Source organism: Panicum virgatum, chromosome 2N (genome assembly GCF_016808335.1).
Source record: "Panicum virgatum strain AP13 chromosome 2N, P.virgatum_v5, whole genome shotgun sequence".
NCBI classification, from domain to species: domain Eukaryota; kingdom Viridiplantae; phylum Streptophyta; class Magnoliopsida; order Poales; family Poaceae; genus Panicum; species Panicum virgatum.
The window spans coordinates 20,514,447-20,526,749 of NC_053146.1; the positions used below are offsets into that span (position 1 = coordinate 20,514,447).

Sequence of the window (12,303 nt, forward strand, 5' to 3'; positions counted from 1 at the left end):
GCTTCATAATTCCAGCCACTTTAATCCATACTTGCCTGATTGTCTCTCTCTACCCCAATAAATATATATATAATCATAATCGGGCATATAATATTAATATGTTGTTATATCAAAGGGAATACACACACACGCTCTTTGCCCGGGGAACAAATTTTAAAAGAAAATTGTCCCGGTCGATCTCTCGGGATCCTGAAAAAAAGATACAAGCATCCCATACATCTGGACTCTGGTAGGTATAGTTCTTGTTTTTTTTTTGCGGGTAGATAGAGTTCTTGTTGAAGCAATGTTCTACTCCAAATACACATTAATTTAAGAGTAAAATGTACTGTAGATCCTCGAACTTTGGCTCAGGGTGTCATTATGATCCCTAAACTTTCAAAATGCACATTCAAATTCTCAAACTTGCCAATCGTATCACATGAAGTCCGAATCATTATTTTAGAGTCATAAAGTGGATGGTTTCAACTTATGTGGAGCTTACATATGGGTCTAAATTTTATTTTTGAAAATTTCTGCTCAACTCTTATACTTTTTTATTTTTTTTAAAAATTCATTTCAAAACATTATGCTAAATATTTTCTTTCCCAATATTTCCTCAAATATTTGTCCTTTTTTGTTTTATTTTTTTGACAAATCTGATCGTATGAGTTCCTTGATTTTTTTTATGTAGATCTTTTGTATTTGATATATTTGTATAGGTAAATTGGTATGAATTATTACTGTACTTATATAATATTTTATATAAACACATTGAATAACTTTTGATTTAGCTTAAACAACTGTGATTTGGACCTCACGTGATATGATTAGCAAGTTTATGAGTATGAATGCGCATTTTGGAAGTTTATGGACCGGGATGACACCCCAAGCCAACTTCGAGGACCGCTGGTATAATTTACTCTTAATTTAAAGGGAACAAATATATATACTTGGTGGCCTACTTGTGGATGAATCACCAAGTCAATCCAAGCGTGTGGCGTGGCGTTCTAGTTGATGTGTCACTCACCTGGCCCATGTTCTAGCAGGTATTAGCTTACCAAACATGTACCCTGTCAGAATCCAGAACCCCTATAGATCACGCATCCTGAATTATCCACGTATGATGAAGAAGGGAAAGGAACGAAATGCCTCCCAGTGGTTAGGATTTAGCTTCTGAAAGCTGTACTGTTCTGGTGTAAGCCAATAACGCGCAAACAAAAAGATTATTGTCAACGATTAGCAGAGAGGGCAGACATTTTGTCAACCAATATCCAATCTACCCTTTTATTTTTCTCATTTGTTTATTGGGAAGCGTCCATCTTCTACATCCTACTGCATGATAGTCCTGTATCAACTGCATCACTAGGCTCTGTTACAAACAGCTTGTTCAGTTGTCAAAGCACTATGATCTGTTTCTTCAGTTGCAAAGCTTAACCTGGCTGATAGGCCGGTTGTTCTTTTATTTCCCCCCACACGGCTGCACATGTAAGACGGATTAATGGTATCTTGGTTTGCACAGTGAAGATTAACTTGCTTTCAAGTGCTTACTACTATCTTCTCCTGACAGTGACGGGGGGTAATCCTCTGAGCCCAGTGCATGCATTGTCGATCCCATGCAGTAAAGTCCATCATGCCATTGTCATAAATGCTAATTATAGATTACGTGCACTCAAACCCCCCAAAGACTCGCACACCTTGGTGCAGTGGCTGGCTTGTGTATAAATACCCACGCTCAGGAGCCTCTTTTGGTGTGGCGTGCCTCTCACACTTGAACCGTCTCTAGCACCAAGTACTCTATCCTTCTCCCCTAGCTTCCTGCTTTCTCTCTCTGATCGATCCCTCCCTCATACGCAAAAACAGAAACACAGAGAACAGCCTGAAAAAGAGGGTTGCTGGAACAATGGAGGAAGCAAGGATCCCGGGGTACTTCAAGAACAAGGGCATCCTCATCACTGGCTCAACGGGCTTCCTTGGAAAGAGTAAGCATGCCGCATGCCTCTCTTGTCTCGCTGAACGAAGAGATGGGGAAAAAATCCAGCAAACTTTTTTTGTTGCTGCATGCATTGTGCTCACCTTCACCTGATGTTCTTGTGCCTTGCCCTGTCTCGCTGCTGCAGTACTTGTGGAGAAGATACTGAGGGTCCAGCCGGACGTCAAGAGGATCTACCTCCCGGTGAGAGCGCCGGACGCGGAATCGGCCAAGAAACGGGTGGAGACTGAGGTGAGTTCAATCACTTCTAGTAACACCAGCTTCTTCTGTTCTACTAGAGTAGTACTAGTTGTTGTTGTTTTAAAGAAAAAATTGGGTTCTTTCACCTGATCTCCAAGTAACCGTTCGTTAAGAATCGGTGGCACGCATTGGCCTAATTAAGTAAGTTGATGGCGCAAAGAGCCTGAAACATTCTTCGGACAAAGTAACAGACTTTGCAAGTTGCCTTTGTTTAGACAAAGCTTGATGTGTTTCTACGGTTCGCTTATTTGTTTAACTCTGTTATCTTTCTCCTCTTGTTTACGTGGTACAAGAAAATGATATACTATGTAGCACGTTGTACAAGTTAAAAACACTACTCCGCGTGTACACGGCAAATACTGCGAAGCTTCCTACCCGTCTGTAAATCTTAGATTCACCACTGAAGCCCTACTCTTGTATGGAATCACCTCACAACTCCCTCCGATTTTACGAGGGGATTAACCGAATAAGCCTCACACACAACCTTCCCAATCACTGCGACGACAGCCCTAATAAGGACTATGGTACTTTGGCGAAATGTAAAAGCTAGTACTGTACTACAGACTGTCCACGATCAAGACTCGGAACAGTTCAGTTGCATGGCATAGGTGTAGATTGATTACATTCTTTAAAGAGTGGTCATCAGGCCCCTTGTTTAGATGTAAAATTCAAAATTCCAAAACTATCACATCAAATAAGAATTTTACATGCATAGAGTATAAAATCTAAACGAAATAAAAAACTAATTGCATAGCTTGCTTGTAAATTACGAGTCGAATCTAATTAGCCTAATTAGATCATCATTAGATATTAAATTACTACAATAAATATATGCTAACGACGAATTAATTATGCTCATTAGATTCGTCTTGCGATTTACGGACGGAATCTATAATTAATTTTGCAATTAGTATATATTTAATATTTTAAATGTGAAAAAATTTTCTTTCAAAAAATTTACGGATGCATCTAAACAAGGGCAGGATTTCACTTGTGCCCCTGATCTGTCCAGGATACTTGAATAGTTCATCCAACTGCTTGCAAGGCAAGGGCCCCTGCTGCTTGCAGTTGCAGTAGTTGTAGATCTGAATTCTGAAACCTGCATGCTTCAGAGCCCGAGAGAGCCATTTGAAGCTGCAGGCCTCAAATGGTTACCCTGCTAGTAGGAGCCAATGGCGTAAACCATCACATCAAGTTTACACAAAAAGACGAACGTCCGCATGGAGTACTAAATGAAGTCTATTTGCAAAACCTTTTCAGGGATGAGTGTAACTTTCCGAGACGAATCTAATGACGGTAATTAATCGATGATTTGCTACAGTGATGCTACAGTAACCATCCCCGAATCACGCGGTCAAAGGCCTCATTAGATTCGTCTCGCGATTTACACGGGGGGTTGTGGAGGTGGTTTTGTAATTAGACTTCATTTGATACTCTAAATTAACGGTCAAAGCGTGCTACAGTAATTCCACGCAAAAAACCAAACACGGCCATTGCGTAGCATGCGAATAGAGTAGCTGCTGGTGGGTCTGGTCAGGAGCAAGCAGTAATTGCCCTCGGCACTTGTTCACTGTGCAGCACCATTGCATGCCATTGGTATGCCGTCCGGGAAACGATGTGCTGGGCTGGGCGCCCCCGGTTTTGCGTCGTCTCAGCATGAATACAAGTCCCTAGAGGCCTGACTGAACATTGCGCGCAGCCGCGCAGTACCCACTGTCCACTAGAATGCTTCTATCATCTTCGTGTTAATTTTACTCCCTTTTTTTTCCATGTTCAGGCAGCAACCCCCGTCGTCTTTCTATCCCCACATCATCTTTCAGGCAGCAACCCCCGTCATCTTTCTATCCCCACATCATCTTTCAGGCAGCAATAAAATTTTTTGTACGAATAGATTGTAAATTATGAGACGAATCTAATGAGCCTAATTAATTTATGATTTATAATTAGCGGATGGTTACTGTAGCATCAATGTTGTAAATTATGGATTAAGTAGACTCATTAGATTCATCTCGCGATTTACAGCCCATCCGTGCAAAAAGTTTTACAAATAGATTTTATTTAGTACTCTATGTATGTGTCCAAATATTCGATGTGACATTTTTTGGTGTAAAATTTTGAGATCTAAACAAGACCTAACTATGTTCTACCTGGAGTCATGAAAAGAATGCCATAATGTGTTACTGGATGAACTGTTATTCTACTGTACAAAGAAGGACGACGATGGTGAGAGAAGTTTCGTAGGGACCCTAGCGGCAAAAATTCCATGCTGGATCAGTATTAGATGGCCCCAGCGTGGTCCATGATCAGATCTGTCTCGCAAATAATCGTTGCAGTGGCAATTTTCAGTTTTCAGACACCTAGATCTCTAGCTCACCGAAGAATCTCTTTCTCCTATACACCAAGATGGCAAGATCGCCACAGAGACGATGGACCCATCTGGCGAGGCTGAGCCGTACGTAATGCAGTAGTGTGCAAGGTCCACCTCGCTCTCCGTCTGGGGGCCCATACAAGCCCAAACCCACCTTGCATTCGATTGGATCTCTTGTTGCATTGCATGCGATTTTCTGAAACATTTGGAATATTTTCTTCTGGCCTGAATCTTTAGAATCAACAGATTTTTGTTCGAAAAATCAGCAGATGATGATGAGCAAAGTTGCTTGTGGTGAATTTGGTTGGCATATATGTGTGTGGTCGCTGATACTATGTTTATACTGACGGCAATGCAGGTGATCGGTAAGGAGCTGTTTGGGCTCCTGCGGGAGACGCACGGCAAGGGGTTCCAGTCCTTCGTCGACGACAAGGTCGTCCCGCTGGCCGGCGACATCATCCACGAGAACTTCGGCGTGGAGGGAGCCCAGCTGGCGCAGATGACCCAAGAGATGAACGTCATCGTCAACGGAGCCGCCACCACCAACTTCTACGAGAGGTCGGCCGGCCGGCCGGCCATCGGTTCTCTTCTTCTGAAAAAATTAGCACACTCCATTGCCGGAGAGTAGGAAGAAGATCATGCTTCACGAACGCAGACCTGAAAATGGCCTGACGAAACTCTCTGAAAATGGCGTCTGAACTCTGCAATGCGTGCAGGTACGACGTGGCCCTGGACGTGAACGTGATGGGAGTGAAGCACATGTGCCGGCTGGCCAGGCAGTGCCCCAACCTCGAGGTCATCCTCCATGTCTCCACCGGTAAAAAAAAGTTTCTGAATTAGCACATGTCTGTGGGTTAATTAAGTTAATCACTGACGGAGAAGAGACTGAAACTGAAACTGCAATGGCAGCTTATGTGGTTGGGGAGAGGCAGGGGGTGATCCAGGAGCGGCCGTTCAAGCACGGCGAGACACTGCGCGGGGACGACGCGCGGCTGCGGCTGGAGCTGGACGTCGACGCCGAGCTCCGGCTGGCCAGGGACTACCAGCTGCAGCTCGCCGGCGACGACGCCGAGCAGAAGAACGAGAGGAAGGCCATGAAGGAGCTCGGCCTCGCCAGGTAGTAATCAATTTATCAATCTCTCCAGTAAATTGCAGATGAACTCTGGGTGAATTCGAACAATGGGAATGTGATGAACTCTGTCTAAATCAAATGATATGCAGGGCCCGGGAGTTCGGGTGGCCCAACACGTACGTGTTCACCAAGGCGCTGGGGGAGATGACGCTGGCGCAGGAGCTCGGCGGCGGCGGCGTGCCCGTGGCCATCGTGCGGCCCAGCATCATCACCAGCATCCAGAAGGACCCGCTGCCGGGGTGGATCGAGGGGACCCGGACCATCGACGCCATCCTCATCGGCTACGCCAAGCAGAACCTCTCCTGCTTCCTCGCCGACCTCGACCTCACCATGGATGTCGTAAGCAGTCTACCAGTACCACCGTACCATTACCCGAATCTGGATTTCAGCTAATTTTCCGACGAGAATACAAAGGATTTCCTGCAATGTGTGGTGTGACGCGCGCAGATCCCCGGGGACATGGTGGTGAACGCGATGATGGCCGCGGTGGCGGCGCACGCCTCGCCGCCGGCGGCGGGCCAGCAGCGGGCGTCGCCGCCGACGGTGTACCACGCGACGTCGTCCCTCCGGAACCCGGCGGCGTACGCGGTGCTGTACCGGACGGCGATCCGCTACTTCAGCGCGCACCCGCGGGTGGGCGCCGGCGGGCGGCCGGTGCGCACCCGGCCGGTGCGCTTCTTCGCGACGGTGGCCGGCTTCACGGCGTACATGACGGTCCGGTACCGGCTGCCGCTGGAGCTGCTGCGGCTGCTGAGCCTGCTGCTGTGCGGCCTCCTCGCGCGGCCCTGCGCCGAGCTCCGCCGCCGGTACGCCTTCGTGATGCGCCTCGTCGGCCTCTACGGGCCCTTCGCGCTCTTCCGGGGCGTCTTCGACGACGCCAACGTGGAGAGGCTCCGGCTGGCCATGGCGCCCGGCGACCGCGCCGCCTTCAACTTCGACCCCAAGACCGTCGACTGGGACGACTACTTCTACAGCATCCACATCCCCGGCGTCATGAAGTACGTGCTCAACAAGTGATCGAATTGAAGCCAAGCAATGGAGGAGGGGAAGAACTGGAATAAGCGTGCCATCACATCTCATCCATCCTCAGCGAAGAAGATGAGGATACATTATTGATGGAAATGCATCCAGTCAGCAGCTTAGCTTGGACTTCTAGTTATAACTAGGTCAATAGCGCGCGATGCCGCGCCGTCCGACTTAATGATAATCAATATCATGTGGGTTGACTTTGAAACTTAAATAAACAAAATGTGAATAATAGTAAAGGTGCTTAGGAAAACGCCAGCAGCTGCAGCACAACCCTGCGAACAGAGCAACACAGAGAGGCAGAGAAGCACATCTCGCCATCCATGGAATCAATAGGAGGTAGCGAAGAACAGTGTATGCATTGGCACCGTAATCTTACTGCAACCGAGAAAAAGAGGCAGCGCAGAGGAGCGCCGAAATCTGAAGAAAAGGAGGAAGAGAAATCAGGGACAGGGATGGAAATGGCAACCGCGAGACACAGAGTACAGAATGCGCTGACCAGGCAAGCAAAAAGCACTGCCGCCGACGCGGAAAAGAGGAGGCGCAAGGAGCGGCGCCGCCCCCTCTCCCTACTCCGTGTTTTTCCATTTTTAAATTTTTTCTTCCATTTCTTTTCTTTTTTTTCTTCCTTCCTTTTCTATTTTTCCTTTTCTCTTTTCTTTTTTTCCCCTTCTTCCTTATCCTCTTCGTCTGCTACCATGGGACTCGGACTCCCACCATCATCCCCTGGCCTCCTTTCCTTGGCCTCGTCACCGGTGTCAACCGCCCATGCTGCTCCACTCCCACCACCCTCCGCCGCCACGCCGCTCCACCCGCATGGCTTGCTCACGCGCTGGCCACTGCGCGCTCCTACCTGCTGCAGCCTGCTGCCACCACCTCTCTCTCTCTCTCCGTCTCCGGCGAGCCCAGTGGCGCGGGGACCTGTGACACCTCAGTTGTCAGTACCCTTAAATTCAGATCACTGGACCCAATTAAAACTTAAAAGAAAAATTTGGGAAATTAATTCAAAGAGGAGAGGTCAAATAAAAGTCAAAGTACACAAAAGAAATTAAAAGAGAAAGAAGGAGTGAAAAGCTACTCTGAATCCAATTAAAAAATGTGCACAAAAATTTAGTTGGCTCATGAGAGGTACTTTAAATGACATGTGCTCAATTGAACTTCAGCAAAAAACCACCCAAAAACTGAATAAAATCAAAGCCCTTTTGTGCAAGTTTGAAAATTTACAAATAGTTCAAAATGTGAGTTTCAAATGAAAATTTGCATAACACAAAAGTTGTAGACCTTGAAAAGTTATGCAAAATTGGTATTCAACACTTTTTCGTTTGAGCCCTCTATGAAGGAGATATTTTTAGTTTACCGAGAGGTCCCTGAATTTTCAGAAATCACAAATAGGCCCTCATCTTCATCTCCCCTCTCTGTTGCTCTCTGTTTCGCCCGCCGCCCGCCGTACGCCGCCGATGGACCTCGTCCACGGCGCGTCTGCGGCCAAGTGGACCCGAGGGAGCTCTCCAACACCACCTGGCCTGCCCCTTGGCACCTCCCCACGCTAACACGCGTCCTCGGCGCACTCCCGAGCCGCCACGCCACCCCGCCATGCAGCTCGCCGCCTGCTCGCTCCGCTAGCTCGCCGCCGAGCCTTCCCAGGCCAGTTCGGCCTCCCCCAGACGTCGCTCCCCTCGCCCAGGACTCCTCTCGCCTATAAATAGCCCCAGAACCCCCGCCGTCGCGCGACTTCCCCTCCTTCCCCCTCCCTCCACCGTCCGCCATGGCCGGCGAGATCTAGCTCGCGCGGACCGGCCACCACAGCCCCGCATTGCTCCATCCAACCACCCCAGCAGCTTCGCCACACTCTAGTTAAGCTCCACGCGCGCTGAATCGAGCCCAAACCCATCCCCGTCGCCGTTCCCCTTCCGTGCCGCCGCCGGCGAGCTCGGACTCACCGCGGACCGGCCAACCCAGACGGAGACCGTGCACGAGAGCTACCCCAGGAGCTTCCTCACGCTCTCACGATGCTCGTGCGCGCGACGTTCCTCTACCCCGAGCCCTGCTTCGCCTACACCACCGGCGACCGAACTTTTTCTCCGCCATTAGCGCCGACGAGCTCGTCTCCGACCATCTTCCACCCGAACGTCTACAACGGTGGGTGTTCCTCGACCTCCTCTCTCTCTCACGCGCCTCCCCGTTGCAGCCCCGGTAAGCCCTGCCTAGCAGAACACCACTGGCATGATGCAACGGCGGAGAAGGCCGGCGAAGGACCCGGTTGTAATTTATTTTTTCGCTCGAGGGTGTGTTTGCAAGTTTACCAGAGTATCGCAGTGAACTTCTAAAATGCAAAACAAATCACAGAAAAATCGTAAAAATGCAAACTCACCTGATCTGGAATCCTTGTAACAAGATCTACAAGTTTTGTAACAGTCAAATCTGCATAAACTCTACCAAATTTAATCTAGGAAAAAGAATAAGAAAACCAACCCATGCATGTTCAGGAAGTTCCACTCAACAAACGACCTTGATTTTTGAATATATTATCACTGATGGAATTCTAAGCTTACAGTAAAAATCTGGCACCCAACTAAAACTGTTATCTTGTTGGACCAATCAAGATTCTCAAATCTGTTGTTGACTTTCACGATTTAATACTGGAAAACATATACATGAACATGCTCTGGAATTTCTACCACATGCATGTATAACTGAAGCCTTGTTAATCCATAAATTTCAGATTTATTAGAGTTAATGATTAATGCTTGTTTAATCAACTTAATTCATCATATATAGTTTTTATGCTCAGAAAAATCTATGTTTATTTTGAACTCTCACTTTGGTTCTGTGATTCTGTCTGAAAATTTTTAGCTACAGTTACTAAGTACTGCTTTAGATAAAAATCATGCTTAGTATCTCTTGGTTAGAATTACCATTTTTGTTCTGAGTAAAATAGACCATATCTGATCATGATTTTTGGACATGTTCTTATTTATAGTATATTATCACTATAATAAAAAGTTCACATGTAGTACTAGTCAAATGAACTTTGAAAAAGTATGCTAACTCATGTTAATTTAAATGCATAACTAATTTATCTAGTTGATATAAAGCTTGATAATTTTTAGGGAATATTTTTAGCTCATGACTAGGATCTGGTAAAAATTTGAGAACCTTATCCCTATTATAACTCTTTGTAGAATTAATCTTATTTAATAGCTTGCTAAATTATGTTCATTTTGTCACCTCTGATGTATAAGTATATAAAATTTGGAAAAATTACACTACTGAGTAGATGCTATGTAGATGCTTCCATTAAATTTGTAGCACCAGAACACATGTCAAACGTTCTGTGCAAAAAGGTGAAGCAACTAGAGTAATCTACTTGCATGAATGGTTATGCTTAATTGCTTTATGGTTAGATGCTGAAATTTATGCCAATGCTAGAGTATCTGATCTGTGTTACTTTAATTTTTCATCACTAGCTCACGAGAAATTTTTTTGTATGAAATAGTGAAAGCATACTATTTTTAATGATAAAAATGAAAACCAAACCCCACACTCATTCATGAAGAAACATAGTTGTGTTTACTACTCCATAAATGACTGCCCTTGGAATGAAATTTTGATATCATCACTGAATTAACTTTTGTTGGACTACAACTTTATCGTGAAGGAAAGAAATCGTTATCCATGAGTAACTCATAATCTTGCATTGCATATAGAAACGGTTAATCTCGCGGACGGAGAATACGAACTGGTGCCCGCGGACTCTCGTGTTGATCAGGAAGTTAATTTGAACTGTGCTAGCGTAGCTCAAGACCTGGGCCAAGCCCCAGAGGTTTTTCTGCCTGATAGTGCCCCAGAGGCAAGCCCCGGTGCATAATCCAATAATTTTACGCATTATATTCATCTAACTATTTGTATATGTTGTAATAATTTTATTACGCATTTACGTTTTCTAGGAGTTGATCGAAAACTTTAGGTGCATGATCCCTAGGTACCTATGTTTGTTATCCGGATCTTTTTCTCGACTAGTTGCCCCGCTAACTAGGTACGGTAGAAGTCGAGATGTTTCCTGCCTTTCGCGAGATTATAGGAGTTGACTGACTTTAATTCCTGCTGAAATATAAGGACAACAGACGGGGTTGTGTAGTTGTGATACCCCGCTGGTGTAGTCGAAAATGGTTAAGGTCGCGGTGTGTGGCTCATTTCGTTAAGCGTTTGAAAGTACTAGCCACATACCGAGAAATATAGTAATCGGTAAGCTTAAGTACCTGATTGGACCGGCGAGTGGAACAATCATTCATCCTCTTGGTAGAAGTAGGTTTTATTTTTGTCCGGACGTACGGGTGCAGAGTGGTCGGACTCTGTAGTCGGGGAGGGTGACCCGGATCCACGGACTGGAAAGAAAGGGGAAAAGTTGCGTGGGTGAAAGCGACGTCCATCCCCATGCGTGTGTGTTAGGTTCCCCTGGCCAGGTTGAAATTCGATTCAGAATCGTCCGTCTCTCATGGCATGAGATTGCTTAATGTTTTTAGTCACATAGAGTAACAAGTGGAACATGATGATGATAATACTGCTGGTTGATTTAATGTTTTCTCTACCATGTTTGTATAGAGTTAGATGCAAACTTAGAACGGTTAATTCAACTAGAATATGGTAAAGTTAAAATCTGAAAATAAGGATCAAATCTTAGTGGCGTTTTTGGCTAAACAAACCCCACCAACCAAAAAGCTTGCATGTCTAGTTATCGGACTATGTTATATCCGGTGACGGGTAAGTCTTGCTGTGTATTAGTATACCCAGCCTTGCTTGTGGCACTGTTTTTCATGTACTAACTTCGAATATCTATTTGTGAGTCTTACTTGGCCATGTACCTTGCCTCCGGGCTGGTCTGTTGAGTGGGATGGCCCTTCAGCTGGTGCCGACCACCCTCCCACTGAGTGGCACTTTTCGTATGGGTTTTATCGATACGTCACTTCCTTTCGTTAGATGTTTTATTGTTTCCGCTATGACTATGACACTTGAAAAATTTGTGTAGTTCTGATTTCTGTATTACTTTGCTACTCTGAACATGATTTGCAATAAATTTCCTTTCCGCTGCAAACTCTGAGATGTATGAAATGTTCTGTGTTGTAATCTCTGGGCTCACCTTCATGTGAGTGTTGTCTGCTGATCCTGGAATAGCGTGGCTTTAATCGAGGCTTCACTCGAGGAACTACCGGTGCGTGCCGATTTGGGTCGGAGTTGCCTAGCAACAAAGATTAGTGCACCCGGGCCCAGTTAGTTTGGGTGGTTCCGCCACAGGACCGGCGATGCCCGCGCGGATCCGGGCGGTGCGGCGTCCAGCGAGCCCAGAAGTCTGCAGGCGGCAAATCGACGGCGCGGCCTCACGCGCGAAGCGAGGAGGCGCGAGCGCAAGAGAGCTCCAACCAGGGCCCTCACAACGTGCATCCAGCAGCCGCGGGCGGGTTCGACGTGGGCAGATGCAGGAAGCTTGGGTGCGGCCTCGGCGTCGCCCTCGCGTGCCTGCTGGGGGCCGTCGTCTCGCCGACTGGGGGCTGCGCACCCGCCGCCGCTCCA

The 12,303-nt window shown here is 46.5% G+C and overlaps 1 protein-coding gene across 1 annotated transcript; it reads left to right on the top strand.

Moving 5' to 3' along the window:
* Nucleotides 1–1,707: 1,707 nt before the first annotated feature.
* On the top strand, nt 1,708–6,982 carry LOC120659997 (fatty acyl-CoA reductase 1-like). The gene is made up of 7 exons (XM_039938309.1): nt 1,708–1,958; nt 2,097–2,200; nt 4,936–5,135; nt 5,294–5,394; nt 5,487–5,694; nt 5,799–6,048; nt 6,157–6,982. The coding sequence occupies exons 1-7, from the start codon at nt 1,880–1,882 to the stop codon at nt 6,724–6,726; spliced, it is 1,512 nt and encodes a 503-aa protein (XP_039794243.1). The 5' UTR covers nt 1,708–1,879; the 3' UTR covers nt 6,727–6,982.
* The last annotated feature ends 5,321 nt before the right edge of the window (nt 6,983–12,303 follow it).